Source organism: Pipistrellus hanaki, assembly GCF_964339955.1.
Source record: "Pipistrellus hanaki genome assembly, chromosome: 6".
In the NCBI taxonomy this organism is placed as follows: Eukaryota; Metazoa; Chordata; class Mammalia; order Chiroptera; family Vespertilionidae; genus Pipistrellus; species Pipistrellus hanaki.
The window spans coordinates 38,102,837-38,126,391 of record NC_140508.1 but is presented as its reverse complement, the minus strand read 5'-3'; the positions used below and the strand labels follow the sequence as shown (position 1 = coordinate 38,126,391).

General features: G+C 37.3%; 1 protein-coding gene across 4 annotated transcripts in view; it reads left to right on the top strand.

Moving 5' to 3' along the window:
- Positions 1-22,773, top strand: part of RBL1 (RB transcriptional corepressor like 1) — a 60,159-nt gene extending 37,386 nt beyond the window's left edge. For 2 of the 4 annotated variants that reach the window (XM_084888636.1, XM_084888637.1), the window contains 5 exons: positions 1,372-1,443; positions 3,760-3,850; positions 15,503-15,651; positions 17,204-17,368; positions 18,824-22,773. In XM_084888636.1, the coding sequence (XP_084744762.1) occupies positions 1,372-1,443; positions 3,760-3,850; positions 15,503-15,651; positions 17,204-17,368; positions 18,824-18,994 (648 nt within the window). In that variant the 3' untranslated portion in view covers positions 18,995-22,773. The remainder of the gene's footprint in view (positions 1-1,371; positions 1,444-3,759; positions 3,851-15,502; positions 15,652-17,203; positions 17,369-18,823) is intronic. The other 2 variants (XR_014795409.1, XR_014795410.1) reach the window with 2 other exon arrangements.
- Positions 22,774-23,555: the final 782 nt, after the last annotated feature.

The window sequence follows — 23,555 nt, the reverse complement described above, 5'->3', positions numbered from 1 at the left end:
GCTTTCCTACTTTATAAGTATACATTGGCTGTAAAGAAGTTGGGAAAGGTCTTAGACACTATTTGTAGTAAAATAGCTCTCCCATTGTTAATGTGGCAACACTATTTTCACGCCCGCCCCTGTAATACCTTTAATCTGCTACTTTAAGGTAATATGATCTTTGCATTGTAGATAAATAACTGAGACCCAGAGCTGAGCAAATTTACATAACAAATAGCAACCTAGGATCTCCTGATTGTAAAAATATCTTCTATAACATTCCTTTCCAGTGACTTTTTTTTTTAAATAAATCTTTATTGTTCATATTATTACAAATGTTCCTCTTCCCCCCACCCCCCCCCCCCACCCCTCCATTGCTCTCCTCCACCAGGTTCCCACCCCACCCTCTGCTCCTTTCCAGTGACTTTCTATCCCACCTCTGAAGAACATTTCACTCTAGTTGCTACATCATGTTTTAGGTTATGAAATCACATATCTTGTTTTTTAAATTTCTGATGTATCTGAAAGAATCATCTGTAACTTTGGTTTTGACCATATTGGCCACACTGGCTATCCTAACAGACATACCTAATTAAGACCTCATTTTTAAGCTTTTTGAGGCAGAGGACATGTTTTTAAATTCCTTAGTGACACCTGTTTCACAATGCCTCACAAAATAGATATTAATAAATGTTATAAACTAATCATTTGTGTTTTTCAGAGAACTATCAGAGTTCAGGCTTTGCCATTTCTAGCTCAACATTATGGAGAACAGGTTAAGTGCTACTGCACAGTAAAGCAGAGGAAAAGATCAATTTAAGTGAACTTTATTGATAACAAATAGACTAAAAGGTATTCCTTTATGGATCACTAATCCCTTTTCTTCCTTTTAACCACCACTGTGTCTTTTCAGTGTAAGCATTAGAAACTGTAGTCTGTCCTGACATTAAAATTCTAATCCTTAGGATTTTAATGATAACCACTCATTTTTATTGTGAATCACCATAAGACACTTTCTATCATTTAGTATCTAGTTAATTTACTTTTAAATACTTAAAAACTAATAAAACTGCAGAGTGTAAGGGATTCAACAGATCTGAGTTTTCTTATATCATTCTTTTTACAAAGAAAGGCTATTTTCAGTAAAGTTATACCATAGCAGTCTTGGTGCTTTTGATTAATGAAACTATTAGCTGAGTTCCCACAGGCCACAAAGCCTGAACTTTAAAGGTAGTAAAAATCATATATGGTAGTGGTTTTTAGTCATGGACTGGCCTGGGGTTAATGATTTTCTGTAAGACTGCTCTCTGTCCCAGTCTATAATTGAAGTGTTTGTTCAGAGCCATTTTTCTTTTAGGAACAGTTGATAAATGCAGTTTTTCTTTTCCTTAGGTAACAAAAGAAGAAAGAACTTTTCAAGAAATAATGAAAAGTTATAGGAATCAGCCCCAAGCTAATAGTCATGTGAGTTACATTATTTTTCTTCTTGGACAAAAATAGACATACTATTTTTCTGATGAGAAGTCATATAAAACGTAATCTTCTTTTATAGCATTTTAGGTTTTTCAGTTTAATGGATATCATTAAATTCAAGAGACAGTTTTGTAGAAGCCGGGAAATTGACTGTTTCTGACTCATGCATGTATTTGTATATACTTCTCACATGATCTCTTATTCCATTTGTTAATCTGTTAAGTGAGGGCATTTTTCACTAGAATATTTAGTGGGGGGGCGGGGGAAATATATATATATATATATATATATATATATATATATATATATATATATACTTTAATTGTATGAGATTTGAATCTCTGAAGATGTTTTTTTGTTTTGTTTTGTTTTGGTTTTTTTTATATATATAATAGAGAGGAAGGGAGATAGCTAGAAACGTTGATGAGAGAAACATTGACCAGCTGCCTCTTGCACACCCCCTATCGGGGATGTGCCCGCAACCAATGTACATGCCCTTGACCAGTATCGAACCTGGGACCTTTCAATCCGCAGACAGACGCTCTACCACTGAGCCAAACCAGTTCTGGCTGAAGATGTTTAAATTCAATGAAATTTGAGGATTTTTTAAAATTCAGTTTCTTTTGCCATCTGCTAAGAATCTTAATGTTTATATCTTTGTTAATCTTAATGTTAAGCATCTCTGATAATGTTATAATAGCCATGGGTGAGAATCCTGTACAACTTTTCAGTCATCCTATTAATAAAAGCCTATGTGTTGTGACCCCCCCAGCCTTGACACCCTCACGCCATAACTAGCGATTAACAGGAGGCTGTGTGTACAGCGGGTGGGGGAGGGGGGGGCTTGGTGCTGTGTGCATGGCAGAGAGGCAGGTCCCGAGACTCCTGCCTACCTCTTTGGGGCAATCCATTGAGGAGCCCCAGGTGGGTGGGCGGTGCATACCTCTTTGGGGTGATCGATCCCTGGGGCTTCCGCACTGTGAGAGGGCACAGGCCAGTCTAGGGGACTCCCAGTGCTCGAATTTCATGCACCAGGCCTCTAGTGAAAATATAAAATGTTAGTGAAGTGGCCTGGCACATAGTGAGCATTAATGACTGTTAGATCCTTATTATTGTTGTTATTTTAGCTGAGAACACAGGGTTGGTTTACCTTAAAGCCATTCAAGAGCTTGGTTTCTCTGCTCTAAGGAAGCCTAATGGCCTCTTCTCTGGCCCCCATGATCTGCCATCTGAGAAAGAAAGGTGGAGGCTCAGATATCTCAGGTGGGAGTACTAGTAGTGACACCCCCATCTAGGAGAACCCCACCAGTAGTTTCACTTCTTAAGTCTCCAAAAGGATGAGTGATTTACAGATATTAGAAGAGCCAAGTACAAGTGTTTGTTATATACTATGAAGGCTAAGCGTTTCTGAGCCTCTTGAGAAGAATCCCTCATGAACAGAGCCAAAAGAGGTCCAAATTGTCTTTAAAGATCATTAAGATTAACTTACTGTGTGTCATAATGAACCAAGCCAGAGTTCCCTAATGTCTTCTAAATACTAGTCCCCATGGGACGAGGGGGAAATGGGTCATGCCTCTCAACTATCTTGGAAGTAGAAAAGAGTTTTGGGGCAGGAATATAACAAATTTTCATGTGTGCATCTGAAAGGAGATGGGAATGGGATGGGAGCAGGAAAACAAGCCACAATGAGAGCAAATTGGTTCTCAGTAAGGAGTTAAAAAGGAGGAGGAACAAGTTCAGATCTTTGAAGTTATTTTATTTGGCAAAACCTGCTCATCAGTGTTTAGTTGCTATTTATATACCTAACTCTTCTATTTAAATTGTAAATTCCTACAAGGAAATATTTTAGATGTAGGCTCAGAATCTGCTTCAGTATTCTCTCTTCTTCCTTTTTTTTTTTTTTTTTTAATATGTTTTATTGATTTTTTACAGAGAGGAAGAGAGAGGGATAGAGAGTTAGAAACATCGATGAGAGAGAATCATCGATCAGCTGCCTCTTGCACATCCCCTACTAGGGATGTGCCCACAACCAAAGTACAGGCCCTTGACCAGTATTGAACCCGGGACCTTTCAGTCCACAGGCTGATGCTCTATCCACTGAGCCAAACCTGTTTCAGCCAGTATTTCCTCTTCTAAGATGTTTGTTATAACCTTATTTATCAGACTAGTAACATCTTGCTCTTGATGATCACCCATACAGACAAATACTTTTTAATTGGCTGGATATTTTGTTGTTCTTATTTTGGTTTGACTTACCCTGTGCCTTTTTGTGACTTAGCAAACCTTTTCTTCCCCTCTGACCTATAGGTCTATAGAAGTGTACTGTTGAAAAGTATCCCACGAGAAATTGTGGCTTATAATAAAAAAGTAAATGGTGATTTTGAAATGACGGATTGTGGTAAGTTGCTCAATTTAACATTCTATATGTAATATATCTTTGATTACATTATACATAATATAGCGAATGCCAGAGAGCATGGATTCAATTATAAAGGTGGGATAGATAATGCATATGTATTTTGGGAAGATATATAAATAAGTTTGTGATAAGTATGAGTCAGGTGTCTTCTCCTTAGAGGTTGTGTAATGAAACCATTAATTTGTCCTATATTCATTGTGTTTTAGAAGAAGTTTTCTAGTCTATATATATTAATTAAAGGCACTTAAATTTTTATTTATTTTTTAATGTATTTTTATTGATTTCAGAAAGGAAGGAGAGAGAGATGGAAACATCAATGATGAGAATCATCGATTGACTGCCTCCTGCATGTCCCCTACAAGAGATCAAGCCCGCAACCCAGGCATGTGCCCTCGACGAGAATCAAACCCAGGACCCTTCATTCTGCAGGCCAATACTCTATCCACTGAACCAAATCAGCTAGGGCAAAGGCACTTAAATTTTTAAAATACAATGGTCCTCCCTTATCCATTGATTTTCTTGATTTCGGTTATCATCAGATAATGGAAAATTTCAGATATGAGATTTAAATCTCTGATTATATTTGAATCCAGTGAAATTTAAAGAGTGAGAGACCACATTCACATTTTTATTACAGTAGATAGGTATAATTTTTCTATTATTAGTTATTATTCATATTTCACTGTCCCTAATTTATAACGTATGTATGTATAGGTCAAAAGAGTCTATGTAGGGTTTGGTACCCTCCACTGTGTCAGGCATCCACAAGGGGTCTTAGCACATTCCCCTGTGGATAAGGAGGGACAGCTGTCAATCAGAATAAGAGGGAAAGTAAGATAGCTGTCAGTGATCTGCCTGAGGAGACAATTAAGGAAATATCCTCTTTATTAAAAAGTATACAGATAGCCGAAACCGGTTTGGCTCAGTGGATAGAGCGTTGGCCTGCGGACTGAAGGGTCCCAGGTTCGATTCCGGTCAAGGGCATGTACCTTGGCAGCAGGCACATCCCCAGTAGGGTGTATGCAACAGGCAGCTGATCGATGATTCTCTCTCATCGGTGTTTCTAACTCTCTATCCCTCTCTCTTCCTCTCTGTAAAAAATCAATAAAATATATATATTTTTTAAAAAGTATACAGATATTTTGCCACTACTGACAAAGCTACTACCTTATTGCTACTAGCATGCTAAGACTTGAGGCACTAGTAATTTTTTTCAAAGAAAGGAAATTCATATGTTGATAAATTATGAAAATGCCTCCTCTCCCATCTCCTTTTTCTTGTCTCCTTTTTCCATTTTCTTAATGTGTATATTCTGGGTGAGACAAAAGTAGGTTGACAGTTTTTAGTATAAAAAACGTATTTTATTCTTTTATTTATTAATTACTAGAGGTCCAATGCACAAAATTCGTGCACTTGGGGGTGGGAGGTGCCTCAACCCAGCCTGCACCCTCTCCAATCTGGGACCCCTCGAGGGATGTCTGACTGCCCATTTAGGCCGATCCTCCCTAAACAGGTAGTTGGACATCCTTTCACAATCCAGGACTGCTGGCTTCAAACTGCTCGCCTACCTGCCTTTCTGATTACCCTTGACTCCTTCTGCCTGCCAGCGTGATTACCCCCTAATCACTCCCCTGCCAGCCTGATAGCCCCTAACTGCCCTCTCTTGCAGGCCTGGTCATCCCTAACTGCCCTCCACTACAAGGCCTGGTCCCCCACAACTGCTCTTCCCTACAGACCTCGGTCCCTCCCCCTGCAACTGCCCTTCCCTGCAGGCTCAGTCTCCCCCAACTTCCCTACTCTGCAGGCGTGGTCACCCCTAACTGCCCTGCCCTGCAGGCTTGATCGCCCCCCACTACTCTCCCTTGCAGGACTGGTCCCTCCCAACTGTCCTCCCTTGCTGGCCTGATCACCCACAACCGCCCTCCCTTGCAGGCCTGGTCCCTCCCAACTGCCCTCCCCTGCTGGCCATCTTGTGGTGGCTATCTTGTGTGTTGGAGTGATGATCAATTTGCATATTTTTCTTTTATTAGATAGGTTTATATTATTTTCTATACAAACATCTGTAAACCTATTATATGTACTGTGATTTATTTACTTGTACAGTGTGGGGCATTTAGACTTTCCAATTTTATACAGCTTTGTGAGGAAATCACTATAGTTTGATCTTGTTACACTTGCCTAGGATAAATTCTTAAGACTAATCATCTGGGTCAAAGCTTTTTTATTATTATTATTGTTTAAAGTATTGCATACAGTAGTAATAAATATATCTCCTTTTTTATTCCCCCCTTTGACTTTCCCCCAGCCTCCTCTACCCCCTGTCATATACCCTCATCCCACCCTCCATTGTCTTGTGTCCATTGGTTGTGCTTATATACATGCATACAACTCCTTTAGTTGATCTCTTTCCCCCCCTTCCCTAACATTCCCCAGCCTTTCCGCTGTAATTTGACAATCTGTTCAGTGTTTACTGCCTCTGTGTCTTTTTGTTCATCAAGTTATAATGTTCTTTATTTTCCATAAATGAGTGAGATCATGTGATATTTTTCTTTCATTGCCTGGCTTATTTCACTAAACATAATGCTCTCCAGGTCCATCCATGCTTCTGCAAATAGTAAGAATTCCTTCTTTGTTACAGCAGCGTAGTATTCCATTATATAGATGTCCCATAGTTTTGATTTTTTGTTTTTAAATATATTTTTTATTAAATTATTATTTTTGTACGTATACCAATGCCCCCCCCCTCCCATACATACCCTCCCTCCCCAGAGTTTTGTGTCCATTGGTTGTACTTATATGCATGTATACAAGTCCTTCGGTTGATCTCTTATCTCCCCCAGATCTCCCCAACTTCCCTGCTGTAATTTGACAGTCTGCTTGTTGCTTTACTGTCTCTGTATCTATCTTTTGGTTCTTCAGTTTATAATGTTCTTTATCATCCATAAATGAGTGAGGTCATGTGGTGTCTCTCTTTCATTGACTGGCTTGTTTCACTCAGCATGATGTTCTCCAATTCCATCCAGGTTGCTGCAAACAATGAGAATTTTTTCTTTTTTATGGCAGCATAATATTCCATTGTGTAAATGTACCATAGTTTTTGGATCCAATCATCTGCTGATGGGCACCTAGGCTGTTTCCAAATCCTAGCTATTGTAAATTGTGCTGCTATGAACATAGGGGTGCATATATCCTTTCTGATTGATGTTTCTAGCTTCTTGGGATATATTCCTAGGAGTGGGATTACTGGGTCAAATGGGAGTTCCATTTGCAGTTTTTTGAGGAAGCTCCATACTGTTCTCCACAGTGGTTGCATCAGTCTGCATTCCCACCAGCAGTGCACGAGGGTTCCTTTTTCTCCGCAACCTCGCCAACACTTGTCGTTTGTTGATTTGTTGATGTTGGCCATTCTGACAGGTGTGAGATGGTACCGCATTGTTGTTTTGATTTGCATTTCTCGGATAATTACTGACTTTGAGCATGTTTTCATGTGCCTCTTGGCCTTCCTTCTGTCTTCTTTTGAGAAGATTCTATTTAGATCCATTGCCCATTTTTTAATTGGGTCATTTATCTTCCTTTTATTAAGTTGTATAAGCTGTCTGTAGATGTTGGAGATTAAACCTTTATCAACGATAGCATTTGCAAATATGTTCTCCCATACAGAGGGCTTTCTTGTTGTTTTGTTGATGGTTTCCTTTGCTGTAAAAAAGCTTTTTATTTTGATGTAGTCCCATTTGTTTATTTTCTCTTTAGCTTCCATTGCCCTAGGGGAAGTATCAGTGAAGTTCTTTTGGCATATGTCTGAGATTTTGCTGCCTGTGGATGCTTCTAGTATTTTTATGGTTTCCCGTCTTATGTTTAAGTCCTGTATCCATTTTGAGTTTATTTTTGTGTATGGTGTAAGTTGGTGATCCAGTTTCATTCTTTTGCATGTATCTGTCCAATTTTCCCAACACCATTTATTGAAGAGACTGTCTTGACTCCATTGTATGTTTGTGCCTCCTTTGTCAAATATTAACTGAGCATAGTGATTTGGGTTGATATCTGGGTTCTCAATTCTATTCCATTGATCTATATGTCTGTTCTTGTGCCAGTACCAGACTGTTTTGAGAACAGTGGCTTTGTAATGCATCTTGAAATCTGGTATTGAAATCCTTCCTACTTTACTCTTCTTTCTCAGGATTGCTGTGGCTCTTCGGGGTCTTTTGTTGTTCCAAATGAACTTTTGAAGAGTTTTTTCTAGGTCAGTGAAATATGCTGTTGGTATTTTAATTGGGAGTGCATTGAACCTATAGATTGCTTTGGGAAGTATTGACACTTTGATAATGTTGATTCTACCAATCCATGAACATGGTATGTTCTTCCATCTTTTTACATCCTCCTCTATCTCTTTTTTCAGTGTCGTGTAGTTTTCCGTGTATAGGTCTTTTACCTCCTTAGTTAAGTTTATTCCAGGGTATCTTAATTTTTTTGGTGCGATGGTAAATGGGATTGCCTTTTTACTCTCTGTTTCTGCAAGTTCATTACTGGTGTATAGAAATGCCAAGATTTCTTGGCGATAATTTTGTATCCTGCTACATTGCCAAATTCATTTATTAAGTCAATTCGTTTTTTAATGGAGTCTTTTGGGTTTTTTATGTACAATATCATGTCATCTGCAAATAAGGATAACTTTACTTCTTCTTTTTCAATTTGGATGCCTTTTATATCCTCTTCTTGTCTAATTGCAGTGGCTAGTACTTCCAGTACTATGTCAAACAGGAGTGGTGAGAGTGGGCAACCCTGTCTTGTTCCTGTTCTTAGAGGGAATGGTTTTAGTTTTTGCCCATTGAGTATGATGTTGGCTGTGGGTTTATCATATATAGCTTTTATTATGTTGAGGTATGATCTTTGTACTCCCACCTTGTTGAGAGTTTTTATCAGGAAAGGGTGTTGGATTTTATCAAATGCTTTTTCTGCATCAATTGATATGGATGTCCCATAGTTTTATAATCCACTCATCTATTGATGGGTATTTAGCTATGGTGAATTGTGCTGCTATAAACATAGGGGTACATATATCCTTTCCAATTGGTGTTTCTAGTTTCTTGGAATATATTCCTAGAAGTGGGATTACTGGGTCAAATGGGAGTTCCCCACAGTGGATTCACCAGTCTGCATTCCCACCAGCAATGCATGAGGGTTCCTTTTTCTCTGCATCCTCTCCAGCACTTGTCATTTGTTGATTTGTTGATGATTGCCATTCTGACAGGTGTGAGATGGTACCGCATTGTTGTTTTGATTTGCATCTCTTGGAAAATTAGTGACTTTGAGCATGTTTTCACATGTCTCTTGGCCTTCCTTCTATCTGCTTTTGAAAAGATTCTATTTAGGTCCGTTGCCCATTTTTTTATTGGATAATTTATCTTCCTTTTATTAAGTTGTATAAGTTCCCTGTAGATGTTGGAGATTAAACCTTTATCAGTGATAACATTTGCAAATATGTTCTCAGATACAATGGGCTTTCTTGTTGTTTTGTTGATGGTTTCTCTTGCAGTGCAAAAGCTTTTTATTTTGATTTAGTCCTATTTGTTTATTTTCTCTTCAGTTTCTATTGCCCTAGGAGCAGTATCAGTGAAGAAATTGCTTCGGCATATGTCTGAGATTTCTCTGTCTGTGGATTTCTCTAATATGTTTATGGTTTCCTGTCTTATGCTTAAATACTTTACCATTTTGAGTTTTATTTTTGTGTATGGTGTAAGGGGTCTAGTTTCATTTTTTTTTTTTTTTCCATGTATCTGTCCGATTTTCCCAACACCATTTATTGAAGAGACTGTCTTGATTCCATTGTATGTTCATGCCTCCTTTGTTAAATATTAATTGAGCATAGTGATTTGGGTCAATTTCTGGGTTCTCTATTCTATTCCATTGGTCTATATGTCTGTTCTTGTGCCAGTACCAGGCTGTTTTGAGAACAATGGCTTTGTAATAAAGCTTGAAATCTGGTATTGAGATCCCACCTACTTTGTTCTTCTTTCTCAGGATTGCTGTGGCTATTCGGGATCTTTATTTTATTCCAAATGAATTTTTGGAGAGTTCTTTCTAGGTCTGTGAAATATGCCGTTGCTATTTTACTGGGGAGTGCATTGAATCTATAGATTGCTTTGGGTAGTATGGACATTTTAATGATGTTGGTTTTACCAATCCAGGAACATGGTATGTTCTTCCATCTGTTTACATCTTCCTCTATCTCTTTTTTCGATGTCTTGTAGTTTTTCGCGTATAGGTCTTTTACCTCCTTAGTTAAGTTTATTCCTAGGTATCTTAATTTTTTAGGTGTGATGGTAAATGGGATTGCTTTTTTCGTCTCTCTTTCTGTAAGTTCACTATTGGTGTATAGAAATGCCATGGATTTCTTGGTATTAATTTTGTATCCTGCTACATTGCTGAATTCATTTTTTTAAAAAAATGTATTTTATTGATTTTATAAAGAGGAAGGGAGATGGAGAGAGAGTTAAAAACATGAGAAGGAAACATCAATCAACATCCCCTACTGGGAATGTTCCCGCAACCAAGGTACATGCCCTTGACCGGAATCAAATGGGCAGGTGCCTTAGACTGGACCAGTGACCTTTTTATTCATGGGTCAGTGCTTAACTACTGAACCACACTGGCTGTGCAGGATATATACTTTTTAACATAAATATATTATTCCTGAGCCTTTCTTTCTTTAAAAATTGACTAATTTATTTAGTTTTAGAGAAAGGAAGGGAGAGGGAAACATCTATTTGTTATTCCACTTATTTATTTATTCATTGGTTGTTTCTTGTATGTGCCCTGACCAGGAATTGAACCCACAACCTTGGCACATCCGATGACACTCTAACCAACTGAGTTACCCAGCTCTGTCCTGAGTTTTTTCAAGACAATGAGAAGTATATTAAGACAGTAAACCTAACCAAAAAGAAAAAAAAAACCTTCTATTTTGTTACAAATTTGGTGGGTTTTCTGCCCCTGCAAAGCCAGGCATCAACCCTGGCCAGGTGGCTCAGTTGGTTGGAGAGTGGTCCATGCTTCAAAAAGTTGTGAATTCAATCTCCAGTCTTGGTTAATATGGGAGGCAACCAATCAGTGTTTCTCTCTCACATGGATGTTCCTCTTTCTCTCTCCCTCCCTTCCTCTAAGAAAAATCAGTAAAAGCACATATCCTCAGGTGAGTATTCAAAACAAAACAAAACAAAAAAAACACACACATAAATATTAGAGATTAAATATGGAAACAATGTGCTCTATGAAAATCTAAGTAACTGCCAGCAACTATCTGGGATACAGAACCAGTGAAGTTCAAGACTATATAAGTAAACAAAAGGAGATACATCATGGTTTCTTTTTTCCTTTTCTTTACTTTAAAAAAATTTTTAATTGATTTAAGAGAGTGGAAGGAAAAGGGAGAGTTTAAAACATCAATGATGAAAAACTGCTGAGCCACACTGGCCAGCTTTTTAATTTATTGATTGGGGTGAAGGGGGGAGACGAGAGAGAAAAACATCAATTTGTTGTTCCACTTAATTATACATTCTTTGGTTTATTCTTGTATGTGCCCTGACCAGGGATCAAACCCTCAACCTTGGTATATCAGAATAACATGCTAACCAACTAAGCTTAATCTAAATAACACAAATAGGCCAGGCCTCCCCCCACTTCCCATTTCAGTTTAGGTCTCCAAATATTCTAAAGGCAAAGATCCACGCTAAAAAATTCAACATGTCTTTCTGGAACTCTGCAGCTATTATCTTCAGTCTCCTAAGAGCTTGTCTCATTTCACATTTTAATTGCTTGACAATATTATATGATAATCCAAAAAAGACATTCCTCTTATTCATGGGAGCAGTAGGATAAATTATGAAATCATAGTTTATTGGGCAAGGAAAATTATGTATTTTGAAGTTGGGTTTCTTAAAGACTATATTTTCTATGAGGGCTTAGGAAAATTAATTTATATTGGTTGAAGTAAGAAACATATTCTTCTCATTTCTCAACTGTTGGCTATAGATAGTGAATTTAGCCTAATCAGGTCTTTTCCTGTCCAGAGATACTATAAATCCAAGAAGAAAAAAATTCAGTGTGATTAGAATCCTAACCAGCATAGTCTGGCAAATTCTAATTTAGAGTCCTTCGGCAGTTGAAACAGTGAAGAAATCCTTAGGAAGTCACTGCTCTCACGTGACAGGAAAAGGTCTGGAGCCTAAATAGTTGCAGTCTCACATTTCACACAATTAGTGGTAGTAGGGAGGAGTTCCTGACTGAAAGGAATGAGGCAAGAATTGGAGCCCTTGGAAATCTGAGAAGGCAGAGACAAGGCATGAAGAATAGTAAGAGCAAAATGTCACAGACTGAGTACCGTGAAAAAGGAAAAACTGAGACCACTCTTCCAGTGTCTGGTTTGCATCAGTAATTCCACAATTTCTGATATGTTCAGAGCCTCGTGGAATAAACCTTTGCTTTATTAGGGATTATTTAGTTTGGCTTTAGCTATATATTCTCAGAGTTTTACCTCCTTCACAGAAGAGCCGGAAAGCATTTCCTTCTGAAACAGATGTTTAAAGAATTGCTTTCATTTTTTCTTTTTTTTTTAATTGATTTTAGAGAGAGAAAAACATTGATTTGCCCCACTTATTTATTCATTCTATGGTTGCTTTTTGTATGTGCCCTGAACTGCAACCGTGGCATTTTGGGACAATGCTCTAACCAACCAAGCTACCCGGCCTGGGTCCACAGAATCGCTTTCTATTTGAAGGTTTTATTAAACACAAACTGAGATATGACTTGACAGAAATCGAGTCAATTGTGTGTCTGAATTTCTAAGGTTACTAAATATTGACAGATAATCTATTGGTACTGAGTTGGCACAGGGCTTAGAAATGAGAGGATTAAATCCAAGACTTAACTAAAGTCATGTGTTTACTCAATTGAAGATTACCCTCTCAGACACTCTGATGCTTCTCATCCACTACCACTGACCACATGACCACAAAAAATGACCACATTATTTGTAGAAAACTTTTCTTTTTTTTTTTCTTTTTTTAATATATTTTATTGATTTTGTACAGAGAGGAAGAGAGAGGGATAGAGAGTTAGAAACATCAATGAGAGAGAGTCATTGATCAGCTGCCTCCTGCACACCCCCTACTGAGGATATACCCTGCAACCAAGGTACATGCCCTTGACCGGAATCGAACCCGGGACCCTTCAGTCCCCAAGCCGACGCTCTATCCATTGAGCCAAACCGGTTTTGACTGTAGAAAATTTTTCATGTAGTAGAATGACTCCCTTCCTTGAAAAGATGCTGATGTGATCTGTAGTCCTTGTATGTTCTGCTGTAGCTGATTCTGCATTGTGATGATCTTCTCCTTGGTGATGGAGACAATGGGACAACTTTGCACACTGTCTATTCATCAAATATAGGAATACAGAAAACAGACTTAGCAATAGCACAATACAGCTCATTTCTAGAGTCTCTGCTGCTCATCTCATCAGCCTCTGCTAGAGAAAAGTATCTGAAGATGACAACCCCCGAGAATGAAATGAGAGAAAATGCCATGATTCTAGAATCTCACTTACTAATTTTATTGCATAGAAATTCATTCCTGAGACAGAGTTCTTTCCCAGAGTGGAGGAACTGCCTTCATTCTATTTCTCCAACCTCTGTGTAACCCACACAATCATCTGGTTTAAGGCAATCTTATAGGAAAGGTAGGTTTTATACAGAAAAAAGAAAAAAGTATCTTCAAATTTTGAAAGACCACCACATGGGGATGAAAAATACAGCGTAGGGAATACCATCAATAATCTTATATAATAAAAGGATAATATGCAAATTGTCCCCTCAACCAGGAGTTTGATCGCTCACTATAATGTGGGAGGGGTGGCACGGAACATGGTGGGCAACCAGCAGTGGCGGTGTGGTGCTGAGGGAGCAAGGGAAAGGGAGACTGGGAGGCAGGGAACCGCGCAGTGGCAGTGTGCGAGCGGTGAGGGAAGGAGAAGGCAAGGAGGTGGGGAACCTGATCAGCCCTGATTGCCGGCCAGGCCTAGGGACCCCACCCATGCACAAATTGCATGCACTGGGCCTCTAGCATTATAACAACTATGTATGGTGTAAGGTGGGCACTAAAATTATTGGGGGGAGTCATTTCATAAGTTATATAAATGTCTAATCACTATGCTATACACTTGAAACTAAATTTTCAACTGTAATTGAAAATTTTTGTTTTTTATTTAAATGTTCATTTCACAAACATATTACCATGTGTCTCTAATTATATTAGGCAGAAGTTCCCTCCTACCCTCTGAGGGGAAACAGGTTTGTAACAGTAATAGCACCAGTCAGGGAAACCTTTGATCTCATTCTCTTTCCCAATCCTAATGTATATGTGGTAAGATAGACACCAGGCCCACTAAGGCTTTAATTTCAGAGTGCTAGTGTCCTTAAAGAGGTTATAAGGCAGAGTCTTTGTTCTGCATAAACAATAACTGACATTTTGTTTTATTTCTTTTAAATGAAAAAAATAGCTAAGTAAAATCATGGTTAGTTAGAATTCAAGGTGTCAGACTTTTTTTCATTCTATATATTTTTTTTATTTTCTTGATCAAGGTATTACATATGTGTCCTTTCCCCCATTCCCCCCACACACCTCAGACCCCCACTCATGCTCAGCCCCTGGTGTCTGTGTCCATTGGTTATGCTTTTATGCATGTATACAAGTCCTTTGGTTGATCTCTCCCCCTAACCTCCACCCTTCCCTACCTTCCCTCTGAGGTTTGACGGTCTGATCAATGCTTCTCTGCCTCTGGATCTGTTTGTGTGTATCAGTTTATGTTGTTATTATATTCCACAAATGAGTGAGATCATGTGATATTTATCTTTCTCTGACTGACTTATTTCGCTTAGCATAATGCAAATGGTAGGAGTTCCTTCCTTTTTACAGCAGCATAGTATTCCATTGTGTAGATGTACCATACTTTTTTAATCCACTCATCTGCTGATAAAGGTGCCAGACTTTTAAATGTTTGGTTCCTTCAAACTTAGTATAGCCCCTTATCTTATGTAAATATTAACAACTGGAATTGAGATGACAGAAATATGATGACTATATAGTCTCTCTTAAATCAATAAAAATGTTTAATATGTTTTATTGATTTCAGAGAGAAGAAGAGAGAGGGATAGAAACATTAATGGTGAGAGAGAAATATTGATCGGTTGCCTCCTGTATGCTCCACACTAGGGATCAACCCTGCAACCCAGGCATGTTCCCTGACCACAAATTGAACCGTGACCCCCTGGTTCATGGGTCACGCTCAACCACTAAGTCACACCAGCTGGGTTCAAATCAATAATTTTTTTTTTAATTTTGTTAAGGTATTGAAAGAAAAGTGCATCTGGAGAAAAGAGTGCTACCTTAAGTTTACATGTTTGTATTTCTCAAGATTTTAATTTATGCATAATATTTGTAGATTTCTGAACCTTTTCTGAAAACATTGATTGCTTTACATAAAGATTTATCTGAATTTTTGTTGTAAAGAGAGTTATAATTTAAATAATTGACTTATATATTAAAGCAGTATATCTATTATAACACTGAATTCTTTTAACAGAGTTGGAAGATGTTACAAAAACACCTGATTATTCCAGTGCATCAGTGAGAGAGGAAAGGGGCGATCTTATCAAATTTTACAATACAATATATGTAGGAAGAGTGAAGTCATTTGCATTGAAATATGACTTGTCAAATCAGGACCATATGGTATGTTTTATATTTTATTGTTTTATTAATAACATAGTCATAGTTAGATTTTTATGAGTTTATTTTGCTAGTTAAGTGTTTCAGTGTTAAAGCCTCACTGATGTATTATATAGGACAAAATATACTAGCAATCACAAAGTGATTAAAGCTATGATACAGCAGAGACCAGAGGAAATCATGGAAATTTAATCCATATTATCATTATGCTGCTAGAAATTATGTATACATAAGGGCAAGGACTAGATGGGAACAGAAAAAAAATTTTTTTAATATGTTTTTATTAATTTCAGAGAAGAAGGGAGAGGGAGAAAGAAAGAGAGAGAAACATCAATGATGAGAATCATTGATCACCTGCCTCCTGCATGCCTCCTACTAGGGATCGAACACCAACCCAGGCATGTGCCCTTGATCAGAATGGAGCCCAGGACTCTGCAGTCCTCAGGCCAACACTCTTATCAACTGAGCCAAACTGGCTAGGGCAAAATAAAATAAAATTTTTAATCTGGTCATTGTTCTCTTGTTTTTTATTTCTATTGTTATATTTATGAAATAAATGTGTTTTGCAAAATAAAGAGAAAAGAATATAGATAGGCCTAAATTATAAATGGAGGCAGTGCTAAAAAAATTTTTATGCAAATCCTAGCTTTAGCAGTCAAACCAGTTTGTGAAAGTAGTATTATCAGTATAAAAACCAAGTTGATTCCCAATAGATCAGACTTTAGTTTTAAGAAAGGGGGACATGTAGAAGCTATACCCAGCCAGTAGCCACGTATATTTATCTGTGTATCTCTTTCCATTTCTGTTCTTGTTCTTTCCAAGGAATATGCTCTCTATCTGTCCTCAGAAGACATGACTACTCATCCTACTCCATCAGTTCTAGCCCCCCTCATATGCTATGCTTTTGAATATCTCTATCGTCAGTCAATTGCAACTAATTTTATTAGCTTGAAGATGAAAATGAATAATAATTAAGGAGCCATCTTATTCTTTTTTTTTTTTTTGAGCCATCTTATTCTTGAGAAGGAATCATTGTAACAAATATTAAAGAAAAGTACAGACTCTGCTCACCAAACTATTATTTTTTCTAACTCTATTTCTAAATCGTTTGTGTTTTATTATAAAGTTTTAACATTTCATTAATAGATTTGTTCTATGTTGAACTGAGTCTGCTGGCTAATAGAATTCTCTGCCTCTCTTTTGTGCTCTCTGCTATTGCTTTGGCTGTGGGTATGTGTGTGTTGAGAGAGATTTTTTATTATAAGTATTAGGACTTTGATTATTTTTTTGCCCCTACTTTCTGAGAATGGATGTGGGGTATCTTACCCAGAATTCTTCAGAGTTTCCTGAAAGATCCAGGAAAATAAATTTTAGTAATTGTTGAAAAATAAGAGGTAATGGACCGTTCATTTCTTGGCTTTTTTTCAGCCATAAATAAGTTCTTACAATATAGCTGACTCCACCTAGGAGATGCCAATAGAATAAAAATATGGTGGAATTCCAAAAAGAAAAAAAAACTTTTATCTTAAAACAACTTACTTTTGGGTTATTTCAGATGGAAGCTCCACCACTCTCTCCTTTTCCACATATTAAGCAACAGCCCGGCTCACCACGCCGAATTTCCCAGCAGCACTCTGTTTATGTTTCCCCACACAAGAATGGGCCAGGCCTTACGCCAAGGACTGCTCTGCTGTATAAGTTCAACGGCAGCCCTTCTAAGGTAAGGTACACACAAACTTTACTCCAAAACAACTTATGTACATTTGTTAAAAATTGAATTTCACATTACCAGTTAGTAATTTTTAATCTGCTCTCTCTGTTTTGAATAGTTATTACTAGTAAATATGAACTGTTACTATGGCAGATTTCCTATAATCAAGAGCATTGTACTCAGTTGAGGTAGTTTAATCCATTGCTATTGACATGTTATTGGAGGAGTTCAGTGCAAGACTCTAGTGTGTCTTCCTGCTCAAGCTTAATCTTGAGAAGTAATGCAACACCTGTTAGTGGTCAGATATAGGAAACATTAAGTTTAAAGAAAGGCCTTGAAAGTGAAAGCTCATTTGGTGGATGACAACAAGGATAGTAAAGAATCCAAAAAAAGGCCTCTTATTTACACTGACAGTTCTGTTATCTATCTTTATCCTGTACCGTGATGAAGATGAGACTGGGACATGATTGCTGTTTTTTTATATTCGAAGGGCTATCAAGGAGATATGTTCAGTATGTCTCCAGAAGCCACAATCACTGCCAAATGGAAAAAAATTGTACTGGGGCATATTGTAACTCAATCCAAATACAAGGGCAGCTCCTTAACTCATGACTTTCTCATTCAGTTCCACAAACATCTGTTGAGTGTTTACTGTACTTAGCAAACAAATCACTGAGATAGAGCACCTTCCAGATTTGCATTTCCTCTTCATAGAAGTCAATTTCCTATAAGGATGTTTAGAAGATGCATGAAATCAAAGATGGCACCAATTGATTTCTAAGGCAATGATTTTAAAACAGGATCATCTGGGGAGCTTGTTGAAGACAAGATGCCTGTCCCATAGACCTACTGAGTCACAAAACTCTGGCAGTTAGCTCTACACATTGTGATGTGCCGTTTTTAGGAAACACTTCTGTAAGGCCTTGCTACTGAGAGTGTGGATTACAGATCAGCAACATCAGCATCACTTTGGGAGCATTTTAGAAATGCAGACTCAGGCCTCCCACTAGCCCTACTAAACCTGAGTCTGTATTTTTAACAAGATCCCCAGGTGATTAGTAGGTACATTAAAATTTCAAAAGCATTGTTCTAAGGAGGCCTCGAACTATAAGGAGCATCAGAATCAACCTGAGGGGCGAAACAGATTGCAAGGCCCCACCCCCAACATTTGAGTCAGTAAGGTGTAGGATGAGGCATGAGAGTTTGCATTTCTAATATATTGCTAGATGCTTCTGCTGCATCTGTTATATGTTCACACTGGGAACTACTACTATAAGGTAAATTCTTTTTTCTTTTAATTCCTGAAAAGATTAGTTCTAATTACCCTTATTCAGTTAGCCTTGATTTTAAAAAAATAATCTGTACCCAGCAGGCTAGAGGGCAGGAAAAAGCAGTTAGTTTAGTACTTTGGTGCTATTTCTCTTTTTTCCCCTTTGCTCATGCATGTCCTCTATTTTTGCACAGAGTTTGAAAGATATCAACAACATGATAAGGGAAGGTGAACAGAGAACCAAGAAGCGAGCAATAGCCATTGATGGTGATGCAGAATCACCTGCCAAACGCCTCTGTCAAGAAAATGATGATGTTTTACTTAAAAGACTACAAGATGTTGTCAGTGAAAGAGCAAACCATTAGTGCCTTTCCTGTTTTTGTGATAAAAGCACTTTCAGGTTGTTTTGCATAAAGTTGGGGTTCTATCCTTCACAACTTTCAACCTTGTATATGGTAAATATCACTGAATTATAAGAAAAACTACACGAAAATTATACTGTTTTTTTTGTTGTTTGTTTGTTTTTTAACATTCATGCAAAATGTAGTTGACAGAGATGTATTTTGAGTTGGATTGGAAATGAATGTTTTTGCCCTAGCTGATTTGGCTCAGTGAATAGAGCATTGCCTGTGGACTTGAAGGGTCATGGGTTTGATCCCAGTCAAGGACACATGCCTCATTTGAAACATTGATCCCCAATTGATGTCATATCCATATTTCTCTCTCTGACTCTCCCCCTCCCACTCTCTCTAAAAATCGATGGAAAAATATCCTTGGGTGAGGATCAACAAAAAAAGGAAAGAAAATAATGTTTTAAGTGCCTTTACATATATTAATAGTCCCAGAATTTTTTAAATGTTTGTTCTTTGGGTTTGTTTTTAAGATGAAGTAAGGAGAAATCTAATTTTTTAGCTTTTTAAAAAAAATTAAATGCCTCCTCCTGTGCTTTGTAATATGAGGGTCGGTAATCTATTTTTGGTAAAAGTGCTTTGAATATTTGTGTTCTCAATTTCATATTGCGTAGGGGTTGGTTCCCATTGCAGTTGGGCCAGAGGATGTTGCGCCAGCCTGTTTCTGACGCACTGTGGTGACTCCACGCCCAAATGCCACTACTATTCTCGGATCTCTAGATCCCTTCCTCTCCTTGAGCATAGACAGATTTAACCTGAGCCCATGCATTACCACACTTCTTACTTCACAGCCCTAAGCCCTCTTAGCCTAGTGTCACAACCTAATGAAAAGGGTCTTGCTCCTTTTTTTAAACTACTATTATTTTGCTTCTAAACCAGTCTTAACTATATATGATTATATCATGTAATTCTCAAACCAGTAAAATAAAATACAGACGAGTTTTTAGAAACAAAATTTCCTATTTAGTAAGTTAGCACCCTGATAACGTGTGAAATACTATTTTTGAAGTCATCATAAGATGAGTCATTCTCAATATGTAATTGATTCCCTAATAGTTAAATCTTTTTTTTTTATTAAGATTTTTTTAAATTTTATTTTAGAGAGGAAGTGGGGAAGGAAGAGAGACAGAGAGCGAGAGAGAAACAATGATGCGAGTGAAACATTCATGGACTGCCTTCTGCATGTCTCCTACCTGGGATTAAGCCCTCAACCCAGGCATGTGCCCTAATTGGAAATCAAAGCTACCAGCCAACTGAGTCACACCAGCCTGGGCTAGTTGAACCTTTTCCTAAACCACATTAATATCCTTTCATACCTTATACTAGGTGTACCAGTTAATAATGCAGATTTTTTCCAATAGATGGGGTTACACATATGTTGATATATATGCGATTTGATATGTATGCTGTTTTGTTGTATTGACAGCAAGCTTCAAAACTTCATATGTCAAATTTGCTGAAGGTGTTAACATCATAGATATTTTTATGCTTAAAAATGTTGAATTTTGTGCCAAGAAAAAACATTTGCGGGAAGTCTTAATACATTATTATGAAGAAAAAGTCATCGTATACTTCGAGAACCTTATGGTGAACATGCTCCATCTCAAGATACTTGTGAACACTGGTTTAAACGCTTTAAAAGTGATGATTTCAATGTGAAAGACAAAGAACGTCTAGGTCAACCGAAAAAGTTTGAAGACCAACAATTACAAGCATTATTGAATGAAGATGTGTATCAAACTCAAAAACAATTTGCAGAAAGATTAAACATTGCTCATTAAACAATTTCCGATTGTTTACAAGCAATGGGAAAGATTTTAAAGGAAAGGAAATGGATGCCACATCAACTGAATGAAAAACAAATGGAAAACTGAAAAGTCATCAGTAAAATGTTGCTTCAACGGCACGAAAGAAAGTTTTTTGCATCGAATTGTGACTAGAGATGAAAATTGATTTATTTTGAGAATCCCAAATGCACAATATTATGGGTTGATCCAAGTCAACCATCAACATCAACTGCAAGGCCAAATCGCTTCAGAAAGAAGACAATGCGCTGTGTTTAGTGGGATCAGGAAAGTATGGCGTTTTATGAGCTTCTAAAGCCAGATGAAACTATTAGTACTGATTGCTACCAACAACAAATAATCAATTTGAACCACGCTTTGATCATGAAACAACCAGAATGAACCAGAAGACATGGCAAAGTAATTTTGCTTCATGATGACGCACCATCACACACTTCAAACCCAGTTAAAGACACATTAAAAGATCTTGCCTGAGAAGTATTAACCATTCGCTATATTCACCAGTCCTTGCTCCTTCAGATTACCACTTGTTCTGATGGATGACACGCACTTTTTGAGCAGCACTTCAAAAGGTACAAAGAGGTGGAAAATTTGGTCTCTGAATGGTTTGCCTCAAGATAAGGAAAGTTCTATTGGGACAGTATCCACAAATTACATGAAAGATGGGGGAAATGTGTAGCTAGCGATGAACATTACTTTGAATAAAGCACTTTTGATGTTTCTCTTGAAATTATGTTTTCTTTTATTACAATATCCACCATTATTAACTGGTACACCTGGTAAGTTACATCAGTAAAACAACTGGGTTATTACTTTCTCCTCTTTGTTTTCAGTATTATTTTTTTATTATGAGTTTCCAATTAGGGTCTGATCACTGGGGCCCCACAAGGATGTTTTCCAGCATTAGGTAGGGGTAGTGCAGCTTTCCAAAGAATCAACTGTTCAAAATTCACTTTTTCTAGTGTGTTTTCAAAATCTGGAAGAATATGGTTAAGCCATTCTTAATTATTTTTTAAGAAAATGTTATCAATTGTATTTTTTTGGACTGAACATCTTATTTTTAAAAATGTAAAGTGTGCCGAGACCGGTTTGGCTTAATGGATAGAGCGTCGGCTTGGGGACTGAAGGGTCCCGGGTTCGATTCCGGTCAAGGGCATGTACCTTGGTTGCGGGCATGTCTCCAGTGGGGGGTGTGCAAGAGGCAGCTGATCGATGACTCTCTCTCATCGATGTTTCTAACTCTCTATCTCTCTCCCTTCCTCTCTACAAAATCAATAAAATATATTTTAAAAATATATATATGTAAAGTGTGCCCTAGCCAGTTTGGCTCAGTGGATAGAGTGTTGGCCTGCAGACAGAAGGTCCTAGGTTTGATTTTGGTCAAGAGCACATGTCCAGGTTGCAGGCTCTATTCCTAGTAGATAGTCTGCAGGAGGCAGCCAATTGATGATTCTCATCATTTATGTTTCTATCTCTCTCCCTCTCCCTTCTTCCTGAGATCATTAAAAATATATTTTTTTTAAATGTAAAGTGTTTAATTTAACCTATGTCTAACCCTGGCTAATTTGAATTAGTCTAATATTTGCCTATAAATTAGTAATCATTGTCAGGAATTTTATTTTTAAATTATAAAAAGAAAAAAGTGATTTTTATCACATTTTACTTAAAATTACATCATCCTTTTTTTGTGTGTAGTATCTACGCATGTTATAAGCCAAATAACATCAAGTGTGTGTTGAATCCTTGTATATATTTTAATGTAGCTATACCTATTGTGTATTTTTGTCTTCATTATTAATGTGCAGAATATAAGTGAGTATTTGTACATTGACTATATAAGAAACTCTGGACATATTTATCCATCAGTTTTGAAGACTTGATATCCATGTCCATAAAATTGTTAATAAAACATTGGAGTTTTTGAAATTATTGAGAAACTATACTGTGCTCTTTTCTGTGTGTCTAGAAGCAATTGTGCAGCCATTTTAGAATCTATATCTCTTTAAATATCTGCTTTATATCTTTTGAATATTTCAATGTAACCTAAAAACTAATGTTCTTGGTGGTCTCCAAGAGCTATGAAGAGAATGGGAGTGAGTAACTGCTTGAGAGGTGCAGTTTTCTTTTGGGTAATGAATATTTGGAGCTAATATAGCTGTTGGTTGGGTAACATTGTGAATTTACTAAATGACACTGAATTTTACTTTAAAAGGGTTAATTTTATGTTAGGTGAATTTCACCTTGATTTTAAAAGGCCTTAGTGAGAACATGTGCACTAAGTTAATTGATAGTGGATTAAAGAAAAGGCTTGTTTCTCTCTTAGGATTGCTTTTGGGGTATATTTCTCCAAGTGAGATTCAAGCTTAGAAATTCTTTCCTAATTAAGATTTTAATGGGGGGAGGGGAGTAGGTGAAGGTGGAGTAGGGTATGAGGGTGATAAATGGTAATGGGGGAGAAAATAAAGGAAAAAATATTTTCATGTGTTTTTTTTTAAAAAAAGAAGGAAGGTAATATACATGCTTCTTTTGATTTTGTTTCTTTAAGTCATCAAACATTAATGGCTGCATACTCTATTCCATAAATAGAGTTCCTGTCCTCAAAATATAATACTTGTAGCCCATTCATATAATGTGATAAGTATAGTAATAAAGCTCTATGAAGAGGGATGGCGTTAGCACAGAGAAGGGAATGGTTCACTCAGCCTGGGTAA